This window comes from Clarias gariepinus, chromosome 23 (assembly GCF_024256425.1).
Source record: "Clarias gariepinus isolate MV-2021 ecotype Netherlands chromosome 23, CGAR_prim_01v2, whole genome shotgun sequence".
Lineage (NCBI taxonomy): Eukaryota > Metazoa > Chordata > Actinopteri > Siluriformes > Clariidae > Clarias > Clarias gariepinus.
In genome coordinates this window covers 7,476,784-7,504,108 of record NC_071122.1, presented here as the reverse complement: position 1 = coordinate 7,504,108, position 27,325 = coordinate 7,476,784, and the positions used below count along the sequence as shown (strand labels likewise).

Sequence of the window (27,325 nt, the reverse complement as noted above, 5' to 3'; positions counted from 1 at the left end):
TATTTTTGACAGTATCCTAGTATGTATTCCATAGTACCAGACCGTTGTTGTTCTTGGTCTTTTGGCTACTCCAGGCAAGGGGTCGCCACAGCGGACCATCGAGTCCGCACATACAAGCTTAGCACAAGTTTTACGCCGGATGCCCTTCGTGACGTAACCGATTATCCAGGCTTGTGACTGGCACTGCATCCAGTGGCTAGAAATCAAACCCAGGCCTTTCCCATGGCAGGTGTAACTGAGGTGTTTCAGTGGTCTACCACTAAGACACCAGACTACTGGACATCATAGAAGCGTGTACCATACTGTAGCACATGTACCAGTGTACCAAAGTATGTACTATTGAAGAACCGTGGACCGTAGTGTGGTCTGATACTTACAGTATGTTCTGATATAGTATCATGTCAAAACTGTCAAAAATATCATGGTACTAAATACAATCAGACTACCATGGTACTTTACAATGGTAAATTTTCCCTATGGGTACATTTGCTAACTTGTTTTGCACATTTGCAATTGCCTTACACATGACCCAACTAGAATTGCTTCAGGTCTTACTTTGTGAGTATTAAAAAAAAATGTGACTTAGTAGTAGACAGGGAGAAACTTCATGTTAAAATCTCACCTGGGTTTGATTTAGCATTCTGCCTCATGCACTCTGAGATTAGCGCTCCTTTAGCCTATAGGAATTCAATAGATGGGTGTAAAGGAAAGGAATACAAACTAGCGACAGTGTGTTGGCAGAAAGCATCAGAAACGCTGTGGTTCCACTTCAACTGAATTAATACAGACAGCCGCAGTTCCTCCTTGATAAACACCACCGCGGAGACTGAGAGCAGCATGGCGGCCTGTCAAAACAGAATACCATGCACCTGCCTGCTATTTGATGTCATATACTATCTTGTTCAAATGGACAAGCGGATCCATGTTGAAATAAGCAGCTCGTATGACTTCAGCTTGTGGAACAAATGAAATCGCTGGAGTAAGTGGTCATACAAAGGGCGTTTAAGTCAAACCGGGACATGTGATGAAATTTCTTGTAAATGAAGCTTCAAGCACAGTACGGTGATGAGGCTCCTAGCTGCAGTAAAACATTTTAATATAAAATGGTTTAAAGAAGGCCATAGTTAATGAATGACAATTAAGGCAGAGGTGGCGCAGAGCACACTAAAGTCATTCCCTTTAACATTTAACAAGTGGAACACCTGATCCTTGAAAATCGACTGATAACTTTTTGCCAATTTGCAGAAGAGACACATCTGTCTGTGGGAACTGTGCACACAATCAGATATAAACACCAATTGAACTCGGCCGGGATATGATTTTACTCCGAGCCATTTCCACATGTTTGAGCCATTAAAGGAGTTCCTGGGGGGCCAGCATTTCAGACGTGAAGCAGGCAGTCCTATCATTGCTCCGGCATACTGAGAACACTTTCTACCTTGATGGCATACAAGCACTAGTGAAACACTGGGATACTGTAAGTGAATTAGTGTAGCAGGGAACTAGATAGAAAAATAGAAAGAGTTTTTACTCTTATATCTGTGTTCTGTTATTCTGTAAAATCTAAAATTCTGGTTTAACTTGAACAATCTTAGTCGATTATTGTTTTTATGCATCATAACCTAAAACCCTGCATTGAGCTGTTCTGAAGAGTACGAAGAGCACTGAAGGAGTCATCAGTGTCACACATATAGTACAATAGAAAGTAAATATATATATATATATATATATATATATATATATATATATATATATAAAATAACCCAAGACCTGAAACCAAAAGCAGTGTTCTTGCTGTGTCTCTTAATTTCTGATAGGAATAACTAGGCAAATTAGCCTTAGAATCTCTAAACACATCCCAAATATTTTAATATAAACATAGTTACAGTAATTCAAGCTGGATGTATCCTTTAAGAAGACAATAGATTCCATTGCTTATCTCAGACATATTATTAGTAGGTGGTAGAAAATCAGCAAGTGCTTCAGCATATTAATGCTCTGAGCAGCGTCTGACATTGCCCCAATATCACAAAGCAACATTCATATTCATTTTTTTCCCCGTGTCCTGTTTGCCGCATCTAATTACAAGGCGTCCGGTTAATTCAATGAGAGACTCGGCTTATTTCATCATCCCTCCTGGCACCAATTTTCTGACCCAACACAATAATGATATGTTGAAGTTTTTTATATACATATATTAGGGATAAAGATAGGGCAGAGAGCTGGGAGTTTTTGTTTTTCACCATTGTTTGATTTGATATCGAGCTTAAAAACAAAAAATGCTAAACTTAGAAGAAGACTCCAGATCATGACCAGGCAATGCCATGGTGAAAGTTGGAATTTGGCAGAAAACAACAGATGCGAAGACTAAGAGAATGGTGTGTGGTTAATCTTCTTGATCTGATGGCTGCGAGAAGAGGATAAAAGGTCCTCAAGCCCCTGCGGTGAAGCAGGAAGTGTTGCCAAGCAGCCTACCCAAATCAAGGATGCTCGCCTGTCCTAGCATTGCCCAAAGAAAAGCAGCTTAATATTCTGCTCACAGTAATCTCAAATTACAAAGAACCACTACTAATCAAGCCCTGATAAGGAATGGAATGGGGCTTATATCACCTTATCCTCTACCTTTGTTTTTTTTGTTTTTTTTTTGTTCCAGTGCTCTACCTTATCAGCCATGGGTGATGGCAAAACACAAATGAAACCCTTTTTTTTTTTTTTTAGAGGAAGATGTGATGCTTTAAGATTTCACCAGAGGACACATTTACTTCAGCCAGCTGCAAACCGAGTGCCCTGCTCTACAAGACAATTGATTTTCAGTGAGGCATTTAATTTTTTGACATTATCCTGTGGTCCATGTGGTGTAATCAGGTGGAGAGGACTGACAGAGTAATTAGCATCTAGGAGCAGGAGGAGGGGATGATGCGAGGCACTTCACAGGAGTGTGGTAAACAAAAGACGTGGCGTTAGCAGGGCGCGGTGAAGCGCTCGTTCTCATAAAGTACCATCACGCTCTTAAGGGTAAGTCAAACAGAGCGCTGACGTTTAAATTAGCACATTTCGCTAGTGCTCCTGTCGCTCACGTCAAGGTTATATTACTGGCTGCCTGCTCTCTCAATAAGAGTAAGGTTATAGTGAGTGTGGGATCAGAGGGCAAGACTCTTTGTGTCATGCTCAAGGCGCTGTTGGAGCAGGAATGAGGTCCAGTAATTAGCACGTAACTGTCAAAGCAACAGATCATCCCCTATGCAGATGACCTCGCACTCTGGTATTGGTGCAGTGCTACCCCTGTTGCCTACACACCAGAGCCACACTGCCCTCTACTGGTTAAAAGTGCATGAAGAGACAAAGGTGCTTATACTTTAAGCCTAAGACAAAAAGGAAAGTACTTGGCAAATCAAACGCAAACAAATTTTTTTTATTTTATATATTTTAAATGAAAAAGAAAAAAAAATGCAACCCATTAATAAATAAGCATGTCATTTTTTAAGGTAGCGCGTCCTTTTTTTTAAGCTGTTAAAAAATAGACTTAAAAGATGTGTGCATGTGTGTGTGTGTGTGTGTGTGTGTGTGTGTGTGTGTTTCTGCTCTATTTTATACCCCTTCAACCCTTTTCTCTCTGGTGACAACTCTTTAATAGCTCACTGGGAATAAAACTCACCTGAGAGATCATTACATGTTAGTCTAGCGCTGATGACTGCCAGTGAGTACCCAGAAAAAAAAAAAAAAAGTAGTGCTACACCCAGGATCATTACCAAGACATTCTCTCCCATAACACACTGACGCGTCAAGAGTTTTTGCTGCTGCTGGCTATGCACGGTGATTAATGCAGCCAATCCTGGTTGGAATCCTCAGGCAGGAGTCGTATTTAAGAAAGAAAAAAAAAAAGCTGTCACCAAGTAGTAGTGCTGTTTTGCAGAGTGGAGAAAAGCCAACTGTGATTCCGAGCTTTTCAGATTCGTTAAGAGGTATTCCACAGAAAAATATGTGTTTTCTCTTTTACATAGAAGTATCCTAATATTCTAACAGAAGCCTCCGGAACATAAATGGTTAACATCAGTTTGAATTTGGGACACTACTATCAGGAAGGGCAAATCAGTCCTAAAATTAGCCTGAATACCCTGTAGCAGATAACATCTGATAAATGCAAAAGTGACTGAAATGTAATAGAAGCATTTAGTATTTTCTCCCCCAGGCTGTTATGAGATCCTGTAGAGCCTTCACTGACCATAGTGCTTTTGCCGGTCTGAGCCGTGACAGTCTAGGCGACAGGCCTGCTGTGATCTAAAACTGGAGAACAGAATCAGATTGACACTTCCTCCCATTACTGACCCAGTGTGTATGCTAAGGGCACGCTTCTTTGGCCTTTACTGATCCTGGAGACACGGCGGAAAATTGGCCCGACTCTGCCCTGACACCCGGCGACAATGGCACCGTGTGAATAAACAACTGGCAGATTAGGGGTGGATGAAAGAAGTCTTCTTCAGGAAACAAAAACAACCAAAAAAAATCAATGTCCTTCTTCATTAATTATACAAAATCCATAACAAGGCAAGGAGGAGAAGCAGGGCGTAGAAGGCAGGTGGGAGGCTATGGCATCAGTAATTAATAACCCAAAGCCACCTCCAGCCCCCCGATGAAGGCATGCAGATATGCGACTGCAGGTTTTCTTGATGCTTTTTAAACAGGCGCAGGCACTTTTTTCAGCACCCCTGCTGTTCTCGTTCGTGTTTGCCGGAGACAGACAGTGCTGCAGAAGAACAGAGGCCGAGCCACAACACATGAGCTGATATGTGCGAGTGAAAGTTTTTAATCCATTCTGCGACATCTTCGCCTCACAGGGCTGAGAATACAACAAAATGTGGAGTTAAAGAAAAGAAGTGAGGGGTAATCTCTACGTGGTCTGAATGGAAGGAAGGTTTCATCAAAAAAAAAAGAAAACTAGAAAAGCCTAAATCAATAGAGGGCTGGCATGAAATGAGAAGGGCACCTTTCTCTGAGACGTTGTTTGATCTATATTTCATGTCAGGTCATGCCATGGATCAGACCAAGATGTGTGGGTTTCGTCCCCCCCGCCCCCCTAGCAGCAAGTCATCAGCGTCGTATATCAGTCCCTCTCCAACTGGCATTATAAATAGACTCGGCCCGCATGTCCGCTATCGCTGGAGGTGTCACTCGGCTATCTCATCTGCACTCGGCAGTCAGTCAAGGAGTTCAGGGGCTGTTGGTGGACGCATGGCACAGCTCACTCACCATTCAGAACATCAGCAGGAGTGATGAGAGAGTAGGAGCTCCAGAAGGCCACGGTCAAAGAACTTAATCACAAAGCTAGACAACTTACACAGGAGTGATCAACAAAGACCAAAAAGATTGCACACCCTCAAGTAATCCAGACCACTGGCCATTTCAGGGAAATGTAATGACATGACCAGAAAACTAATCATGTATCAGCATGCGGATAACAAGGAGGCAATGATTTAAAAACACATCAGAAATCACAAGCGAGTTATAGAATGTGTTTAAATCTCCTTCCTTACCTGCCATGTAAGCTAGGTATGCATTCCAGGAGTTTTGTTGCTCTATTTTATAGGTTAAGCTATATATCTATTACTGTAGTGTGGGCAGTTTAATCCCAGTGACTTCACTGGGGTGGCTATCTAGGGTGGGGCAAACAATGAATACTTTGCTAATGATATTAAATACATAACACTAGCTAATTTTACCGTTACAAAGGAACACCATACAACACCATAACAAGGAACCTCTCAGTATTTGCGCGCACATATGTTGACCATACACGCACTGAGACTAAGCATGGGAGATGAATACCCATAATCCTGCAGCACGCGAAAGAACCCTTGGCTCAGTTGGGATCACGTGACACTTGGCTGACAGAGTGTATGTGTACTACTCGTATGTCAAGACCTTGTTCGTTGATCAAGTTAAAATCGATTTTAATATTTTGCTCGTCTTGCAAAACGTTCGCAGACGAAGTTACTCGCAATCCAAAATTCCACAGTAGTTGTAGCAATGTTGCGGTTACATCCACCGTTGGCACAATGTTTTGAAAGGTAGAATGACTTCTAAAAAGGAATGATTTTACATGACTAAAATTGATAAATTAAGATAACAGTGTTACAAATACAACCTCAAAACAACCAACTTTGAACCTTCATTTGAAGCAATAATAACAATTAACGTCTTCTCACGAAGTCCACCACATCCATCGTCCCTTGAGTTTCTAACTTTTTAGAATTCCAACCGAAGATTGGGACGGACACAATTGTTTCCCCACATATAGCGTGTGCATCTTATCTCATGCATCTTTTAGTATTGTAATGTTACTTCCTTATTTCAGTTTCTTATGGAAATATAACAGTGAGGTGCATCTTAGCTCCTGAATTACTCTACTGTAATATGGTGTTTGAACAGTGCTTAAACTTGAACACATCCATAAGCCCTTTAGATGCTGTTTACCCTTTTGGCTGCTTCATAATTTCATATTTTGTTATATTGCTGATGTATATACATTTACATACATCAACAGCATGTTCCATAGTTGCCACATGCTGCCATAATTTTACCAAAGTTTATTCTAACTTTTTAAAACGGCCTAATACAAACATTATTTGAGTGCCCATAACCCTGCCAAATAAATGTCGCCATGACTTACTAAGAACCTGCCAGGATGTTAGTTATGACTGTTTCGTATCTTGCCAGGCAACAGATAAATGCTGCTTAGGTGTGTGAATTATGACATTATGACATTGAATCTACAGTAACTGGGCCCCCAATTTGCCAATTCCAAATTGTAGTCTAAATGGACCACTTATTTTTAAACCATGTTAAATCTCAGATGGAGTTTAATCTTGAACTCGGATTACTTACATATGATAAGGAAATGAATAAATGCGAGTTCATGTATAGATTTAAGGTCATGTTTCCTATATAAAAAAGGCAAAAAGATAGAAAGTATGTTAGTAAGTTCCTGGGCCTCATGAGCCTCCAGGACTGCTTCAGTGAACCTTGACCCTGACCTTGACCTGAGAAGTCCCTAAAACTGTAGCGTACTGGAGCAGCATACACAGATTCACCAAATTATATTTCTCCAGCGGGTACTACATTTTGTTGGTTCAACCATGCCAGCAATTTAAACGCCTTTGGGGTTTCATGTTTTTTTGTCAGCCATATTACATCACAGTCTTCTTAGTTATGAGTTAAAAATGGATAGACTCAAACTCCGCTACTTCAAAGTCAACATTTCTGCACATAAGAGATGCTCGATGTTCCAAAAAATCCCTTTTTTTCATGTTGTCATTCACTTCAAAGCAACCATGATGAAATTCCTCAGGTATCAAAGTATTCTTAAATGAGCGCTAGACAGAATAAAGTTTTTTTTTTTTTAATGGTTCGGTGAGGCACTCGATATGTTGCTGAAGTAAATTCTGACAAAGAGCTTTTTTTCTCAGAAGTTAAGGGATGAGCTCTGAGCCTGTATGAAAAATCTTGGCAATAAAGACATAATGCCAGACAACTTAACGGCCACTTGTCAATGTTCAGATAAAAACATGAGTTGAGGGTAAACCTGGAATGGACCAATGCAATGAGAATTTCTTACATTAATGATCCCTACATCCAGCTTTAATGATATACATTACATTTTCATTAGAAATAATTCCATATTCTACAGCTGGAGAGATAGAAATGTAAAAGCAGATTGGTAGACCACTTGGGTTGGGGATTAAGAAGTCTCGAGAAACTGTTATCTCATGTGTCTACAGCTTTTACGTGGTCTATTCATCTTCATCGCTTGACCCCAAGATAATATTCAAGCTACAATCATAATACTGTGGTGACGGCCTTGATCCCCTCTGGCTACATTTGTTTTAATCTTGGTCATTAACATCCGCCATCCACACGACACAGATGTTTCCCTTTATTGCACTAATGAACACTTTGCCAAGTCAGCCAGCTGCCAAGATAAAAAAAAAAAAAAAAAAACGATGTGGAAGCATGGACATGGAACAATTCAACCCACTAGCAGGGTTAAGTTGGAGATGAAGAAACAAGGAAAGAAATTATGAAAAGGAATAACTTCCTGTCTAATCTCTTTGATAGAGGGACAATAATCCTAATAAATCATTCTTATCCCACCTTCTGTCCATGAGGAAATATCTCTCCTAGCAGCCTGGCACATATTAATCCACGTTTACCTTTTTACAAATACCAATACTAACCAACAATCTGACAGTTAAGATGCCACCATCTGTCCTCAACTAGAGTGGATTTCAGTGGTAAATTGGTGGCAGCTCACTCCATAAAGGGTATATCAATGGTCGATGGTTTCAGGTTCCTGCACCTTTATTGGAAGAAACAGTGATAGGCTTGTGATAGGCGTACAGCATCTCAAAAGACTAATCTGAGGCCCCGCATGAACTGGTTGAACTCCTGGTCTCTGGGAGGTAGTACCGGGCCATCGACGCATACACAACAAGAATGACAATTACCCAAAGGTGGTCATTACTACAGTGAACTCTGCAATGAAGTCAAACACTACCCATACTCACTGGCTACATCATTAGATACACAAGGTATGTTAGGTGCAATTGTCTGTAAATCTCAGAGATGGTTGTGCATGAAAATAATTAGATAACGAGCATAATTCGTTCCAAAAGTGTGGTTCAGGTCCAAAAAGTTGGACTCGTATTCCCAAAACACTCGTAAACCAAATTGAATTTTCCCATAAGAAATGATGAAAACTCAAATTATTTGTTCCAGAGCCCAAAAAATAAATACATAAAAATAATAAACACAAAATATAAAGTAAAAATCCAACAAATCCTCCACTTCACCTTAAAAATAAAATAAAAAAGAAATCCCTAAAGATAAGTGTTTGTGCGCGCAGGTGCTATCTGTGTGTGTGTGTGAATCTAAAGTAAGCCCCACTCTCCCCCTTCTCGTCCTACACAGTTACCCTTCTTCCACTCCTTTCAAACACGCGCAAGCGCACAACGAAGACGTTGTTTTTGGAAAATAAACAAGAAATCTCCCTAATAACACCCGATTGAGTGACACACTAACGGAATCACTGCTGTAAAGTAAAAATAAAACAAATTAACCTGCACTTTACCTTTAAAAAGAATCACGACCGAGCAGTTTGTGTGTAGAGCAGAGAGAGTGTGTGTATGTCTGTGAAAGTAAGAGAAAGTAGGAGGTGTTTGTGTGTGTGTTTGGCACGTGTCCAATGACGTGCGCGCACACAGACACAAAGAGCAGGCTGAAAATCGCAGAGATGTTGATTATACCAGTAAGACCCAGCAGGGAAAACGATTACCCAGAATTCCGCAGCGCAAGAGAGAGAAAAAACGTTGGCTCAGTTGTGATCATGTAAAGCTCGGCGTCATAACAAGAAGCGCATGCGAGATACATGACACTCGGAGCTCGTAAACCAAGACTTGTTAGTTTTCCAATGCAAAATTTATTGAAAATCTTTGCGCGTCTTGCGGAACGCTGTCAAACCGCGTTACTCACAATCCAAGGTTTCACTGTATATTATTACATGCATTTTAAAATTTATTTATATAAAGCATCCACTATACTGTATGAATCCCTGTGAAATAACTTGCTATGGATTTAAGAGTGAAGTTATAGTGAAGTCTAAACAACAATATAATTAGAAAGTTTTTTTTTTTTACCTTCCACATAATACCTAGAACATTTTGGACAAATTGTTTAAAATATCTTGGTATTAATAACCAGTACTTTGGAGTACACACAACACACAATACTTATTTAATTCTAGACCCTAGCACTGCGTAAATAAAAGTGTTTTATTTTCCTGCTTGTGTGAAAAAAAAACACAGTATGAATATACTTTATATGAAGCAGAACTATAGTAGATCTTGAAAGATTGCATAAAATAATGATTTCTTAGACGGAGTTTGATTTCCTGCAGATATCCTTTAACTTCCTGGCTATTGGGTTGAAGCACGGAGCTTTAATTTAATGTAGACGCATTGATTTATGCTCAGGTGTCCCACAGTCATTAAAGTAATTGCATGATCACTTTATAACATCCTCCCATGGAGGCAGTGGTAATTTGGCGCCTCATCTTGCAACGCACAGGCAAGTCCCGTAACAACGTTAGGGCTGAAAATGTAGTCCGAGCTATCATCTTACAGACAGTACAAATTGATTTTATACCTTTCTGACTGGCCACGAAAAACCTTTTAATGTGTCTCTCACTCAGCTTCAGGCTTTGATCTATGAAAGGCTCACCAGACTTAACAGCCCTTATCGATTGCCACTTTCTCTCCGGCAAGTTTCTCTGGCAAGGTTTCGGTGTCAACTCAACGTTTCACGAGTCTGCTATGTTCCTGCGAGACATTCCTAGAGTCTGACTGCACCTTTAAAGGAGGTGCTGGCGCGTGGTTTCAATTTCCTCAGGCCAGAAATGGCGGAATTCACACAGGAATGACTAGAAAACGAGTTTGTAGTTTGTCTTGAAAACAAAAAGCGAAAACTTTCAGCTAATCGATTAGATAAAGTTAAGTTCGAAACTAAGTTTAGGTCTCAAAAGAGCATGGTTTAATCTGATCTCACGGTGTAACCAAGTATGAGCACAAACACAAGACTTTTCTAAATATATTGGCAGTTGCTAACCTTACACTCCTGGGCTTTTGAGGTGAAGACAGGCATACGACAGGCAAGCAGTGGACACCAGAGCGGAGCCTTTGTTCTCCCGTCATCTTCTGCACAGATCCAGCCGGGTGTGTTCTCTTCCCCTGAACGTGAAAGACAAGATGAATCATTTTCTTTGTGCATTTCTGCAGATCGATTTTAAAATCAAATGGAAGAAGCAGCAAAGAAGTGTGTGTATTTTTGTAACTATGACAAATCATGGCAAATCAGTCTTTTGAGTGTCCTCAAAGTCATTTTGGATCACTTAGCAAAAAAATTCATTCAGAATTATTCGTTCATTCGTCAGATCAAACTGAGGTACATCCTAACTGTTAGAACGTTCAAAAGGTTTGCTAATATAAAGATTTTTAAAAATAAAACCCCAATCAATGTAAAAGTGGCTAAAAACGACAATGAACACCAATAAAGCTTAATAAACGTCTGCTTGGTTACATTGTACAGTATGTCATTACCCCAGGTTTAAACATAACTGAAACTCACTAAAACAAGTTAACCTTGAATTTGAACAAAAAAAGATCAAAGGAAAGAGCGAATCTCAGGCATGAACACAAAGTTACAAAGACCTATTGGCTACTAGAAAAGTTTTGTGCAAATATACATGTACAACTTATCCATACAATCGATTTAATAGGATGAATTAAAAATTGCTTAAACTTAGATATAATACCAACAAAGAGAAACATTCCAGGCTAGGATAAACCTGGCAAGACCAACTAAATTAAATGTAAACTCAGTGCTCTCAAAATCATTTATATGACTTTGCAGAAGAAACTTCATTTTCTCTGAGCAATTCACCAAATATACATTCCCAAATCCAAAGAGACCAAGAGGAGAATGTGAATAACTCCGAAAAAAATAAGGCATTAAAGTTTAAATTTCTGGAGACATTTGAGTGACCCTTAGCAATGTGAGTCCATTCGGTTTAGAAAATATTTGTGCAGATTAATCCACTGATTTATTCATCTGCACTTCATCTGGTTTGCTCAAAACTGATGTGCAGCAAATTGATGTGCCTACAGCGGCTTTGTATAACAAATAGCTTGAGTAATGTTTTAAAAAATGCTTTTTCTGAGGGATTCTTTGCCTTATTAACTTCAAGACAGAGGAAATAAGAAGAATTGTAATATTTTATAAACTAATAGACATACTGTATTTCTTACTGTATTTCTTATTTTTCCTAACAGTGATTCAGATACTAGGATTTATTTCAACTGTACAACACACAATGTGGTGGCCAGTTTGTGTGTGAAACCAATTTCTCATATTCACAGAACCATTTTTTTTTTTTTTACAATCTAAACAATGGAATATCCCAGTGGCATTAGGGAAGAAAAACTCTGTAGATGTGATCACCTGGTTATTTAGTACATTCAGGTCATCAGCTGACTTCATTTTATTGCCATATAACATTGCTGAGTCTGGATCAACTGAAACAACCACAGATCATAACACTGCCCCCAGGGATCTTGTATAGTAGGCACTGTGTGTGATCTGTGCATTATGCATGCACCCATCTCTCTGGAATATGGTCAAATAAAATCTTGCTGTTAACCCATAAATGTCTCACTGGTCAGGCACCATCTTATCTGCAGGAGCTGATCTCTGTACAATGTTCTAACCGCACCCTTAGGTCATCTGGAAGTGTGCTCCTCAAAGTCCCATTTACCAGACTCCGTACCATGGGGGACCGAGCTTTCGGCCACACAGAGCCTTGACTCTTTTAAAGCTAACTTGAAGACTTTTTTATTCAATAACATTATAATTGTTAATGTGGTTTTTATTGTTTTATACTTTTGTTTTTATTTTATTTTTTCTCTTTTTTTATCTAATGTTAGCACTTTGAGATTTAATGAATGAAAAGTGTGTTACAAATAAAATGTATTATTATTATTATTATTATTATTATTATTAAGGTGGACTCAACACCTTTTCCGCTGCGTCAAAAGCCTATCTTTTAGCTCCTTTGCAAACAAAATCCTTTTTTACACCAAGTCTCAATAACAAATGGTTTGCTTATGGCTGCACAAAGTTTAGTCCCGAGCCTGGAAGTTCCCATTGCATTGAAATGGTCTTAGCTTCACTATTAAACATATCTTTGATATAGTCTTCATGACTGTTTCCCCCGACAAAGTTGATTTCTAATCTCCCTAGTTGTTGTCTTTGCTTGATGCAGGCCAATAATATGACCAATCGAAAATGGTGACTTTCTCAGGCCAGGCAGTGTATAAATACATATCTAGCCAGATACATTATAAATGACCTTTTTAAAAAAAATAAATTATTACAAATGCACATATTAGGGAGTTAGCGAGGGAGAGAGAGAGAGAGAGAGAGAGAGAGAGAGAGAGAGAGAGAGAGATTGGCAAGATCATTGTTTAAATTAGAGTACTTGAATAAGAATATGTTCATGAATAAAAAATCCAAGGACCCGAACCCCCGAAGGCCAAAGTATTTATGAAAAATATTTAAAAAGATAAACCTTCCAAAAAAAGAAAAAAAAAAAGAAAAAGGCTTTTAGCAACGAATACATAAATAAATAGAATGATTTGGTGACTGATATCATCCTACTCTCCTTTGCAGGACAGAAATTTGTACATACCATACAAACCAGCTAATTTAAAGAACATTATTTCCAAACAGTGTATTTCTTATTTTGCAGAGCACCACAGTGTCTCTCATTAAATTCTGAACATAAGTCTTAGCAAACAGCACAGGTGTCTGTCTCAGCATGCATTATGAGAACTTCTGGAAGTCAATTAATGAAGCTGGATTTAGGTCTCATTACTCTGAAGCACAATGCAATGATAAAAAAGAATGACTGCAAAAATTGCAAAAAAAATTTTTTTTGTATCCCATCATCAGGGATTAATATAACAGCACAGAACTACTTTAAAATTACATAGGCACCCTCAGATGATCTTTAGCTAAATTGGTGAAATGATTGTTCACTGCATAGGTAGGCAAGAGAAATTTAGATCAAAGGCAGATTGCTGAATTTTTCTTGAGAATTTCAAGCAACAAACTGCATCCAGACAGTTGGCAAAATGCTTCAAGCATACAAAACCATGGGGTGCATCGAGACAAGACTTCCCAGCCGTCACTAGCAAACATGGTGATGGACTTGACCAAGAAACTGCAGCAATGGTATAATGGGTCCAGTGCAACTGAAATTAAGCAATACTGTCAAATTAATGTTAGTTTTTAGTCATTTTAACCAATGCAAAAACATTTATATTATGTAGAACATTATATCATGAATGAATACAATACAGTATTGTTTAATTTTCAATTCTGGTTAGTCAGAAAAGGTTTAGTCATTTTATAACAGCAAATTTGTCAGTAGTATTAATCATTTTGTTGTAAAAAAAAAAAAAAAAAAACGATTTCTTTCAGTTTAAAAACATTTTGGGAAGGACTCTCTAGTGTCCCAAAATTTTATAGAATTTTTTCCCATATTATATTATTTATACCTTAAACTAACTCAGTCTCACTCCTTTTCTGAACACACCAGTGTATTGCATTTGTACACAAATGTACAGTATTTCAGTGCATATGTATATGAGCTTATATAAGGTCGAAACAGGGCACTGGTGCTAAAAATGCCTCACCTAGGTGAAAATGTGAATTTTCATATAGGATCATATACAGTAATATTTAGTTTAACTTTAATAAAACATTTATATTATATACATACATACAGTGGGGCAAAAAAGTATTTAGTCAGCCACCAATTGTGCAAGTTTTCCCACTTAAAAAGATGAGAGAGGCCTGTAATTTCATCATAAGTATACCTTAACTATGAGAGACAAAATAAGAAAAAAAATCCAGAAAATCGCATTGTGCAATTTTTAATGAATTAATTGGTAAATTCCTCTGTAAAATAAATAATTAGTCGCCTACAAACAACAGACCTGTAACTTCTTTAAAAGGCTCCTCTGTCCTCCACTCGTTACCTGTATTAATGGCATCTGTTTAAACTCGTTATCAGTATAAAAGACGCCTGTCCACAACCTCAAACAGTCATACTTCAAACTCCACTATGGCCAAGACCAAAGAGCGCAAAGGACACCAGAAACAAAATTGTAGACCTGCACCAGGCTGGGAAGACTGAATCTGCAACAGATAAGCAGCTTGGTGTAAGGCCTCATATCATAGTGGGAGAATTTGCACAGTTGGTGGCTGACTAAATACTTTTTTGCCTCACTGTGTGTGTGTATATGTGTGTGTCAGATTAAAAAAAACACAATTGCGAAATACAATTTTATGTCCTTTTAAGTAGTGTTTTTTTTGTTATGATTATTTCTAACCTTTCAATGATTCTGTCATTCAGATAGAACTTGGCCAATTTAGATTTCACATGATAAGACAAACCATAATTTCTTTTTTGCAAAAGTTATTGCAACATGAATTGTTACAGACACCACATATTTTTTTGCAGAACAAAATTTTGCATGGTATGCTTTAATTTAAGAAAGTTTTATAGGTCATATGCTTTTAGAAGCTTACACCAATTTAAGAATCAATACCTAAAGAGATATAGATAATTAGCATTTTTAATTATTATCCATTGAAGTGAGATAGTATAATGCTAAAAAAATGGCCATTTTTGCGGGACATATTAATTCATCTCTTCAAAACAGCTAAAGTAACACACTTGGAGGACAACGCTATGCACCTTTTCCACTTGCATGAGTTCACAGACGCCCCTGATTGGCCGAACACTTTACCAGTGCGCCACTCGGAGGCGGGTACTTCCATGTTGCCTAAACTTCAGAATTCGCTTTTTTAGCATACACATTTTCCGTATTACATGTACAACCTAAAAAAAATCCAATCAGCACCAATACTGTGTTTTGGCCGTATCACGTGAGCTGTTCTTTGGTTGGTCAAGTTGTTGATTATTTTTCCAGAACTGCATCCTCTAAATCAAAAGAGTAATTTGATCGTGCAGTGTTGGTTGTTAGAAACAGCACAAAACAGGCTATACTGTAACCTGTTGTGTGTAATGATGTAACAGCTTAGGTCTACATAGCTTAATGGATTATACACTCACTTCATCTCAAGAACTTAAGTCTCATTTCTTGTGCCTTTAAAGAACTTACTTTAATTTTACACAGACAGTCCATAAGCATAAAGTGTAAAAATGACAGAACTCTGAACAATACTGGATTTGAAATGAAATGCTTTCTTCTTATGGCGAGATGCCAGCATCGCCTCGGATGACAAAAGATTGCAGAACGATGACCCAACAGTCAGAGAGGCAGACATACAAGACAACTTAAGAACCAATTAGCTCGTGTCTCCCCATTTCAGGTTGTGTGAATTTCATTCAAAAGGATGCACACGTCAGTGCCTACATAGCTTAATGGATTATACACCTTGAGGGAGGGTTGGCAATTAGATTTGGGATCTCTTTACTTCTGTGTCCTTTAGAAGCAAAGTTAACTCCCAAATCAATACAGCGATTACATCATTCCAAAGAAATATTTGCACCTGCTTTTGGCACGACACGTTTATTTAATTATCCCCCCCCCCCCCCCCCCCCAACAGCACATAGGTTCCGTAAGACAAATGCTAGAACTTCAGTTTAAAAGACTGTTTCACTTAACTCAGGCAAAAACCTTCTCTTTCAATGCTTTGCGCTCAGTAATGAGTCTTTTAATCTAAAAGCTTTGATACAGAGGTGACAGTATTGTTGAAGGACACATTCAATTAGGAACTTTAAAAAGACCCATGCCAGGAGAACTCTCCTCTTGCTTCTCAAACATCATTTAAATGATAGCGTGAGTCAGACCAAACGTTTCCACTTCAAAGCTCAGATAATATTCAGAGCTTCAAAATGACTGCCTAATGAATATCTTTAGTCAAGAATTCCTTGAGGTCAGGGAAGTGATTCAGTGTCCTCTGTATGACCTTGCATAGTCGAATTAGCTTCAAAATTAAGTCTTTAATTGCATGGATAAATTGCTAGCTTTGTAATGGTGACATTTACTGGTGTCAACAGCGCAAAAGTGGATGTCATTGTATAATTAACAGACCACATAAAGATGAAATTACATTTTTCTTCATCAAGTTCTATGTCAAATGTAGACAAAACACACCGGGCTGTCATTTTTCTGGACGCACCGTTTAGATTATATAAAGTTTTGCAAATCTTCTTGTAGTTCATACATCTGAGGTCACCATACAAGCAGTGTCGCTTGTCGAGGTGTCGCCTGTCCACTGAATGTCCTACTTCTAAACATGAAATAGCTAGTGCACGTCTACAGTATTAAACACTGACTATACAAGCCAGTTCTCAATGACACGCCATTCATTAGTTATACATGAACTGCCTGAATATAACAATCATAACCTGCACCGCTCGACATCCCTCTGAGGTTCATGTTTACAAATATAATTTATTAGAAAATGAAACAGCTAGTGCACATCCATGCTTCCTGATAAAGGTTCTGTAAAAGTTTGGTCCAATTCTCATAAATGGTTCAGGAGGAGTTGTGGATAGAAGAAGTGTGGTGACACTGGACTACAGAAACCACAGATAGTGATCCCTATGCGTCGCCTATGCTTCACCGGCAGATGACACAAAAACAAGGGATAGCAAATGCAGTTTTTTAATTACCGTCAAATGTAATATGATGCAACATAAGAGCAAGGCATAACAAACAAAACAGGAGACAACAAATACACTGTTGAAAGAATAAAAAAATGGCACACATTCAAATAAATATCCAATAAGACACATTGGTTGCAGTTGCAATTATAACACTCACCTGTAAATTTGGTTTATTTTATCAGTATGCCTTCCATTATTATTTATCAGCCTGTAAAATAACACTCGATAAAGGACTTTTTTTTTGTCAGTTACTATAATTAATCGTTTCCATATCAGAAAGATAACATGCCAATGGTCTAAAGGATACCATTTACTATATCTGCGATAGATATGAAACCATATTTCAGCTATAAAAAATATGGCGATTTAGATAAGCAAGGTCACAAAATTAAATGGATTCATAATTTTATAGTTTTATATTTATGTATTTAATATTGATGTTATAAGGCATTTTTTGTTTGTTTATTTTGTCAAAGTCAAAACTTGTCTAAACTTGAATTTTAGTGGGACCTCAATATTAATATCACAATTTTGGTATCAAGTCCTCATTAAATGTGCTTAACTCAAATGCACTCAACTCTAATCCCTGTTTGTTCTCTAGGATCTTTTTTCCTACCAACTTTTTTCCTAACCAAATTTATTCTAAAACTTGGGTCCACTAAAAACTATTATAAAAAGACATTTTATAGCAGTTACATATCTTAATGATTACAGTGTAATTAAAGCATCTTGGTAACACTGTTCATTTTGGTGAACATAATGCCTAAATAAGCCTTTATTGACCCTCAGCCGTCATAACCCTTAGGGGTCGACACCATCGTCAACAATGCCAATCACTTTTTTTCCTCTTTGCAAGTGTTTTTGTACATGAAATTATATTGTAGCAACCCATAAAAAAATTATAATTATTATAAATATATATAAATTTATGGAATTATTAAATTAATGTTAAAAATAAAATACAGACGTATGTCAGATTATCATCTACACATGCGTTGGAGACCAGTTCCTGCACTTATCGCTCCATTCACATACAAGATTTATGTAAACAACTCTATTTAGATGTAAGTAAATGCAAACTGCTGTGTTGTTTGGGGTGGTGATGTGCTGATGCATGTCTGAGTCCCACAGAACAGGAAGGGCTTGATTGGAAAAATATATATATTATCAATATTTTCATGTAAAACTTCTTATATGCACGTAAGAATCTTTGCCTAAGAAAATTACTTGTTGCATGAATTCACACAAATAAGAGTAATCATCATGCTAAAGCATCAAGCATCATTGCTGTGTGTCTCCAGCGTTGAATAATTATTTGATCACAAATGGCTGGAATGTGGTTGTAAATGTATGAGTGAAATGAAGCTGTTGCGCACTTTCACTTTGTAAAAGGCAGCGTTTATAGTAAGTATACAGTGAGCATACAGTAAGTATATAGTATATTGCCATGTTGTTTTTCTGTGGTACTGATTTTACATTTGTCTGCCTTGCAAAAGTTGCCCCTCTTTGTGATCGTTTTGATCAAAGGGGAGATGAAAAGTGCAAAGTAAAAGTGTGGACTGAAGTGAGCAGCTTTATCTTACTTATAAAATACATCATAGCACAATGCATGTTGTCCGCATGGCGCACCATCACTTTGCAGAGTTTTGATCAAAAGGCAGATGAACTTGCGCGCCGATATGAGAGATTTATAAGATTTATTAACAAATATATACTCGCTAAATAAATGCTACTTTTGCCTTATTTTTGTTTCTCTTAAAAGAAGCCCTGTTTGTGTGTGAGGAATCTGAATGTATAGGTAGAACACCTAAAACATTAATAGGTGTCCAGGTGAAACCTGGTGTCACCGGAGGTGTCAATAGGTCTTAACATATTCATGAAAAGTCATGGATAATTCAGTGAAACAGAGGCTCAAAAGAGTTAGGCACATCGGTCACTTATAATTAGTTGTCTTGCTCTGGAGACACACCCAAGACTTTTATGAACTCAGTTCAGTGTTCAAAACAATCTGCCAGGTTTGTTTATGCTCCGTTTTCTATGCTTTTCTTTTTTTTATGTTTAAAATGTATTTTTTTTTTTTGTATGTGCAACGTCACATTAGTTTAAAAGTCGCACATGAATCTAGCATCTTTATATTACAGCCACATTATAAATGCCCAGATTGTGCTCTACATACTGTAAAGAAAATGCATTAGCTACTATATTGGTACAGATTGGAAATGTACACAAATTTAGAAAGGCCTTAGACCCCTAAGGGTTTTAAACAGCGGTCTCTTGACCCTCAGCAGTCTTACAATACAATGTACAGCCAAAAGTCTAAAAGGCAAATGACCGTATCTCCATTATGTGCTTGTTGGACATCCCACTTCAGATTAGGTTTTCTTTAGGAGTAACAAGGCTTTCCACGAAATCTTTTTGAGTGTAGTGATGTGTGGCAACTGCATACAGTATGAGCATGAAGGTCAGATGTCTACAAACTTCAAAATTTAGTGCATACATTTGATCATTAATTTTTTCTTTACTTTTTAAGACTAATTTATTATAACGTACTAATTTATTGTATGGTATTAACACTGTAATTATGTTCTCCGAAGCAGTCGATAAATATTATAAGCAGTAAAGTAAAGGTCACTGGTCATTGTTTAGTACAGAAATCATGAGCACTAATTTCGGTCATTTTTGATGTCAATTAAAAATCAATGATCAGTGGTCAGCTATTCTTAAAATAAATAATTATTTTAATAATTGACAGAAGTTTCTTGATTAATTAATATGTAAAAAAAAATAAGAACATAGGATCAGGGTACATGTACTGTAGGTGGCCTACAAAAAAAAGACTTCAGCTCTGTGTAAGAAATAAAACAGACTGAGTAACGGGAGACACAAGTGACGGCAAAATCCATTTAAAAAGTTTATCGAAAATGGAATTCAAACAACAGGCAAGGGACAGGTGACCTGCAACCAGTGGTAGACAAAATACATAAACCCTGGATTTAAGTAAAAGTATAGATATCCCAAATAAACTATTTTTTACATAAAATCAGAAGTTCTCCATTTACATTTCTACTTGAGAAAAAGTACAAAGTAGGAACTATGAAAATGACACAGTTTCTCTCAGCACACAGTAGCCCTTAAATCATATCCGAAGGTCTTTCTCCCTTCCTCTCTCACACACCTCCACTTTCAAAACTAATTTAAAAACACATCCTTTACCCAGGAAAGGCAAAACGCAATTATAGTATGTATAACAATCAGTGCTTCAAATGCTATATAGAGGTACTACAGTGGTTATTGACTGCAAAGCCATGCACTAATGTAGTGAATGTAGTTTAGGATGTACAGTCGTGAAGGTATAGTAAAAAAAATATCCACGAATAAAAGTACTGTAATAAGGTACTCATATGTGAAAACAATAGTTAAGTACAAAGTAAATATACTTAGTTACCTTCCAACTCTGTTTGCAACAGGTGTAAACTGGGAATCATTATACTGCAAAGGAGACGATCATACACATATGGTAATCAAAGAACAAGGCTTGCAGTGAGCACTAGTTCCAGAATCATTGTATTACAGAGTTCAGGTGTGCCATGTTTGCATTTTTCTTGATTTTTTCCCACAAATTCAGTCGTAGCCAATTCCCACCCGTTATTCGAGGCGTCCCCGCTCAAGGCTACAGCTGCCAACCAGGGAGGACGTGGACTATCATGCGTTTCCTCCGAACTAGGCCGACCGTATCTTTTCGGAATGCTCAATCACTTATTTACATTTACAGCATTAAGCAGATGCCCTTATCCATAGTGACTTACATTAAATCTTATTATACATTAAGCAGTTCAGAGGCAAGGGTTCAACAGTGGCACCCGGGTGGTGCTGGGATTTGAACATAAGACCTTCCAATTCACACACCCCCACCCTTCTGATTGAGCTTGGCCAATCTGCTTTCACTAGGCTCCCGGTGTCAGGAGGCTAAAGCATCACCTGGCCTGCAGTATCACCTGGGATTCAAACTAGCAATCCCTGGATGATAGGGTGAGCTTGTTACCGCTGCACCAGTCGGCCGTAGTACTAGGCTGAACTCTGCGGTATGAGTCTGACGCTGATTCTAGCACGGATCTGATACTGAGGCATGCTTTTATAGAAAAATAATCAACAACAACATGACAATTAACATGACCTAATCAGCCCAGTGTTATAAACTATATCTGACGGCAAAGAAAGGTCAGTAATGTTAACATGCGGGTTAATAAAAGGGAAAAACCTGATGCGTAATCACACCACTAAACCTCAGTAATAATTTACTATGCAATTCAAGCATCACAGGAAGAAATCCAACAGCGCTAAACTCTCTGATGATCTTGTAATATTAATGGCCCGATTTTGGATTAATAATGTCCGGAAAATATGCGGAACATATTTTATTCATTGCATTTTTTAAAATCTTCAAACGTGTAAAGATTTGAGAGTGCTTTTTTTTTCCAACTAATCAATTTCATCAGGACAAAAGGCTGTTTATTTCTGAGGCAGAGAAGAGACAACGTGTGCAGCAATTTAATTTGTTCAATGCGAGCCGACCCTTCACGCAATTTCCTACTATTAAAATCTGGCCTTCAAAACTCAAACAGATGGAACAGCTGTAATAAACGTATCCGTGTGTATTTGGGATGTCATTGACACACGCACATTGCACGCACACACACACCCACAGAGCTTTGCTGCTGCGTTTCTTTCCTTAGTGGTGTCACAAATGTAACGGCAGCACAGGGGAAAGAGGAAAAAGGAGGGGAAAAGAAGTAGAGTGACTGTATTTTCCTGACCTATTGGAGCAGTTAATCCCTCTGCTCTGTTAGACTTCTCTCCATTTGCAAGCAAGCATGCTGTCTGATGAAACGCGCCTGATTCATAATTATATAAAAGCTCCAACTGATCCTTGACCTCATCATACAATGTGGTCTTCTGAGGAATGGCAAAGGTCACAGGTCACTGAAAGAGAGGCCAAGCTTGTCTGGCAGCTTTTGTAGGTCTTCCCCTTGCAACTGTGAAGCGTTCTGGTTTTTCTTAGCTAATTATGCTGTTAGAATAACTAATGGACCTTAATTTGTACTCCATGCCAAATTTAGGGTCATCAAAAGCTCTGCATCGTCTGAGTGTTGGTAAATTCTGTCCAAAGACTAAAAAACTTCAAACGACTGTAGAAATTGTTTGTGTTTATGTTATGTCTGAGGGACATGATGATGATGATGATGATGATGCAATACATTAAACTAATTTAAGGACAGACAAAACATACCTAATGCTGCTATTTATCTACAAGAACCTTGTCTAAACAATATACAGATCTTATCACAACCATGTCATCAGCGCTGCTATGCTCCCATAGATATTTACAAACCCAGTCACTTATCACTATAAAGGCACAGACACAAACACACAAGATGGTCATAACCTTGACAAACCATAGCTCTGTCAATACAAGGATAATATCCTGCCATTTGTATTTATAAAACATTTTACTATAAGGAGACAGACACATAGATAACACTGTGCCACAACCTTGTCAGGATATACAATGATCAGCCATACCATTATGTCCACCTGGCTAATATTGAGAAGGTCCCTCTTTTCCCACCAAAACAGAGATGACTGTGTGTTCTGGGACCTTTCTTTACGAACCAGCATTATCTTTTTCAACAATTCGTGCTACAGTAGCTCTTCTATTGGATCAAGCTCTATAGGCCAGCCTTTGCTACCCATAGACATCAGTGTGTCTTGGTTCACCGTTTTTTCTTTCTTGGGTCACTTTTGGTAGGTTCTGACCCCTACAAACTCTCTGATGTTAAAAAAAAGATCCCATACCTGCAGTTTTGCAGTTGCTCTGACCCATCATATCACCCAGCACAATGTGGCTCTTGACACAGTACCTATAGTTACAATATTATTAGCTGCTGACATATATTACTTCCTGCAAGAGTATGCCTTCTCCCAATCCACAAAATACATGTAGACTGGATGGGCATATTCTAAAGCTCCCTCCAGGATTCCTGCAAGAGTAAAAAGCTGGTCCGCTGGTCCACAACCATAACGGAATCCATTGTTCCTCTTCAATCTGTAGTTCGACAAACGGCCGAACCCTCCTTTCCAGCACCTTAAAGAACACTTTGCCAGGGAGGCTAAGTAGTGTGATGCCCCTGTAGTCGACACACACTCTCTGGTTTCCCTTTTCGAAATGGCGAACCACCACCCCAGTCTGCCACTCCTTAGGCACTGTCCTGGACTTCCACGCAATGTTGAAGAGGCATGTCAACAAAGACAGCCCCTCAATACTGAAAGCCTTCAGCATTTTCAGACGGATCTCGTCAATTCCCAGGGCTTTGCCACTGTGGAGTTGTTTGACTACCTCAGTGACCTCGCCCAGGGAGATCAACGCCAACCTTCCATCATCCTCCAGCTCTGTCTCTGCAACAGAGGGTGAATTAGTCGGGTTCAGGAGTTCCTTAAAGTGCTCTTTCCACCGCCCGATTACCTCCTCAGTCGAGGTCAGCAGTGATCCATCATTGCTGTACACAGCTTGGGTAGTTCTCTGTTTCCCCCTCCTGAGGTGCCGGATGGTTTTCCAGAAGCACCTTGGTACCACCCGAAAGTCCTTCTCCATGGATTCTCCAAGCTCCACCCACAACCGCTGCTTTGCCTCTGCTACCGCTGTGGCTGCTGTCCTTTAAGCTCGCCGATACCTTGCGACTGCTTCTATAGTTCCCTGGGATAACATATTCCTAAAGGACTTCTTTTTCAGTCGGACAGCTCCCCTAACCACAGGTGTCCACCACGCTGTTTAAGGGTTACCGCCCTCACAGACCACAGCTCACAGCTACAGCTTCAGCAATAGAAGCTTTGAACATTGACCACTCTGGTTTAATGTCCCCAGCTCCTACAGGGTTGCTGGAAAAGCTCTGCTGAAGGTGGGAGTTGAAGGCCTTCTTCTTCTTTGTCTTTCGGCTGTTCCCTTTCAGGGGTCGCCACAGCGAATCATCTGCCTCCATCTAACTCTATCCTCTGCATCCTCTTCTCTCACACCAACTAACTTCATGTCCTCTCTCACTGCATCCATAGGGAGTTGAAGGCCTCTTGAACTCTATTGTTTTTATTTCTTTCATTTAGTCTACATTTAGTTTATTGCAATATAAAGGAATAGGAGGGCGCAAGACTTTTACACAATACTGTAACTAAGATTTATCGATGTGACATGATCTTGTCAACATTTATAAAATCTTGTATATAGGTAAGTATATAAAGTGCACTTAAAATGTATAGATAATCAAAAAATAATGACAAGCAATAAATAGATGGAAGCGCACAGAAGCATAACAGTTTCAACAGATGCAAGGCAACAACGAAACTGGATATAAATGTCCTGTACACGCACACAGAGGAAAAAGCCATGCAAAAACCATTAAGGGGAATGTAAATAGACGATATTATGTAATTCATTCATCTTTAGAATTTGCCTAGTCAGGAGCTGTAAATTAAGGTACTAGAGTTTGGGTAAATATTGGGAAATGTGTAGAAACCGAGTACAAGCAATTATAGCTGATTAAGCACATACTGTACACTGGACACTGCAATGCTGCAATGAAGACAAACAGTACAGCAGGTATTTAAAAAACCCACATAAGCATTCATATAGACTTGGGATGGCAGCATAATAAGAACTGCTTCTGTTTGTCACTTCATATGAATTATGACATTTAGAAGTAGTTGACTTTGTGAGTGCTGTTACAACACTCGAGCATGTCCAGAATTGTGCTGATCCTAAAGTAATATATAGAAAACGGATATCTTGATTTACTTATTTTGGAGTTGTAAAGCTAAATAACTACTGAATAACTAGAGCATGACACCGAGCCAAACATTTTATCTTGTTTATGGGTGGCATTCTAGCAGAAGACCACCTATGCTGACCTTCAGCCCTTTGAAATACATTAATGATGACAAATACCGGAAGCTTTCCCTCCGCACAAATAATATACACAATGCCGCAGTGCCGGGCTGAATGAAGCATTAATGAGAGACAGCCAGTCAACCCAACCTCGCTGCTCCAGCCTGGCCGTAAGGGCTAGCATCGCTAATGAGTCGGACATCATGCATTCCGCTCGCGCAGACATCCTGCACTTGAGAGGGCAGAGCCCTAGAAAGGCCAACTCTCTTTAGCAAAAACCATTAGCTAATCTCTCTCTTTCTCTGTGAAATAAATAAATACTGCAGCACTTTATTATTCTAACAGATATCCGCTGCATGTGTATTATGTGTAAAAGAAAGGGGTTGTGCTGTCATATAAAAATAATCAATAATGAGAAGTGGTGGAAGTGGCTAAAGCTCTAGCTCAATTTGGGGATCCAGGTTCGAGCCCCACACGTGCGACGCCCCTCACTACCCAGCCACTGCATGCTGCATGTAGTGCCAGCCCAGTGCCATTTTTATTCCTCCTACAGAACAGCATTCTGACAATTGTCAGAATTATAATAAAACATTAAACGGTTCGGAAAAACACATCAGTACTTTTTAATTATTTCCTGAACAATCAGGATGCACCCCATGAACGTGTAGGAAGGGGTAAGGGTATACACAAAAAAGAAGAACGCAGTGGTCATGATATCCAGCATGTTAGTGGGTGATTTGTAGAAGATATAAATGTTTAGAGGTTTAACGTGCTATAGGAGATATTTCAATTCAGAACACAAAGTCTGCTCCTTGCTATACTTCAAAATTAAGAAATCAATCTAATCTTTTTTATCCCCAAAGGTACAGATAAATATGACATCTAATTAACTTGTATAATTGGAAAACAGAAACCTTAACATTGTTGTTATGAATGCAGTGTGGCCGTCAAATGAGCTCATTTTTTTCTGTGAATATGCACAAAAGGCACTTCAGGCAGTGCTTCCGGCTTTTTGTATTAGTGAACATATAACAAATCCAATCATGTGTTCTTGTGTATTATTGTGTGTTTTTAAAACAATGTCATGCCAACACTAAGGCACTGCAGGAATAAGAATAAATACAAATGCTTGGAATAAATTTCCAGGATTTTTCAAACTGTGTTTAACCCTAAATACTTTATCACAACTGGTGTGTCTCTGGGTTTATTTTATATACACCAAATATGGGTGTTTGGGTTCATATTTAATAAAATAAAAATGAAGTTTTATGCCATGCTTACTTCAGATTTAATTCACAATACAAATATAGATACAGTATTTGAAGGAGTACAAAACTACTACGGAAGAGGATTAGGGGAACCTAATTGTAACTAAAATCAGACTAAAGTCCGAATATTAAATAAAAGCGTCAATCTGAAGAATTTTAATTAGAAAATTCAGAATGCGGCCAGTGGCAGTGTGACATTATTTTTTTTCCACCCAAGGAAATTACTGTAGGTATAGCATGCAACTACTGGAAGCAGGTCTGCAAGTGTGTGCTACTGGTTTATTAAAGATGGACATGGACCATACATGGTTCTCATAATTTATATTACATGTATAATAATGTATGTTAAAATTAAGAGAATTTTTTTTTATAAAAAGTCACTACCTGAAACTCATTGTCTTGTATAAATTTAATGATAATAAATAATTGAACACAGATAATAATAATTGTCCATGTGTACACAACCATCTTTGGCAGACACAAATGAATATTAATGAGCATGCAAATGCAACTGTTACACGACAAGTTTTTAAAACAAACAAGATGTCGTAAACCCAATCAAGTAAAGATTTCTCTTGGCAGATTGCGTAAGAAGCGTACCTCCTTTTTTTGCGAGTTGGCTCTGTGTCTGCCATGATGGAGTGTCACTAAACAATGCAGAAAAACTAATTCATACTTTTATTACCTCTGGATTAGACTATTGTAAAGCCTTACTGTTTGGTTGTTCAACTAGGTGCATAAACAAGCCTCAGTTAGTCCAGAAAGCATCAGCGAGAGTCTTAATTAGAACCAGAAGATACAAACACATTATCCCTA

At 38.4% G+C, this 27,325-nt stretch overlaps 1 protein-coding gene across 5 annotated transcripts in view; it reads right to left on the bottom strand.

Moving 5' to 3' along the window:
* The window catches only part of arhgef10la (Rho guanine nucleotide exchange factor (GEF) 10-like a), a 189,828-nt gene that overhangs the window by 55,388 nt on the left and 107,115 nt on the right, over window positions 1-27,325 (bottom strand). For all 5 annotated transcript variants that reach the window (XR_008356170.1, XM_053483986.1, XM_053483989.1 and 2 more), the window contains one exon: window positions 10,657-10,778. Coding sequence is in view for 4 of the 5 variants with exons in the window: in XM_053483986.1 (XP_053339961.1) it covers window positions 10,657-10,778 (122 nt within the window). In the remaining variant the exon portion in view is untranslated. The remainder of the gene's footprint in view (window positions 1-10,656; window positions 10,779-27,325) is intronic.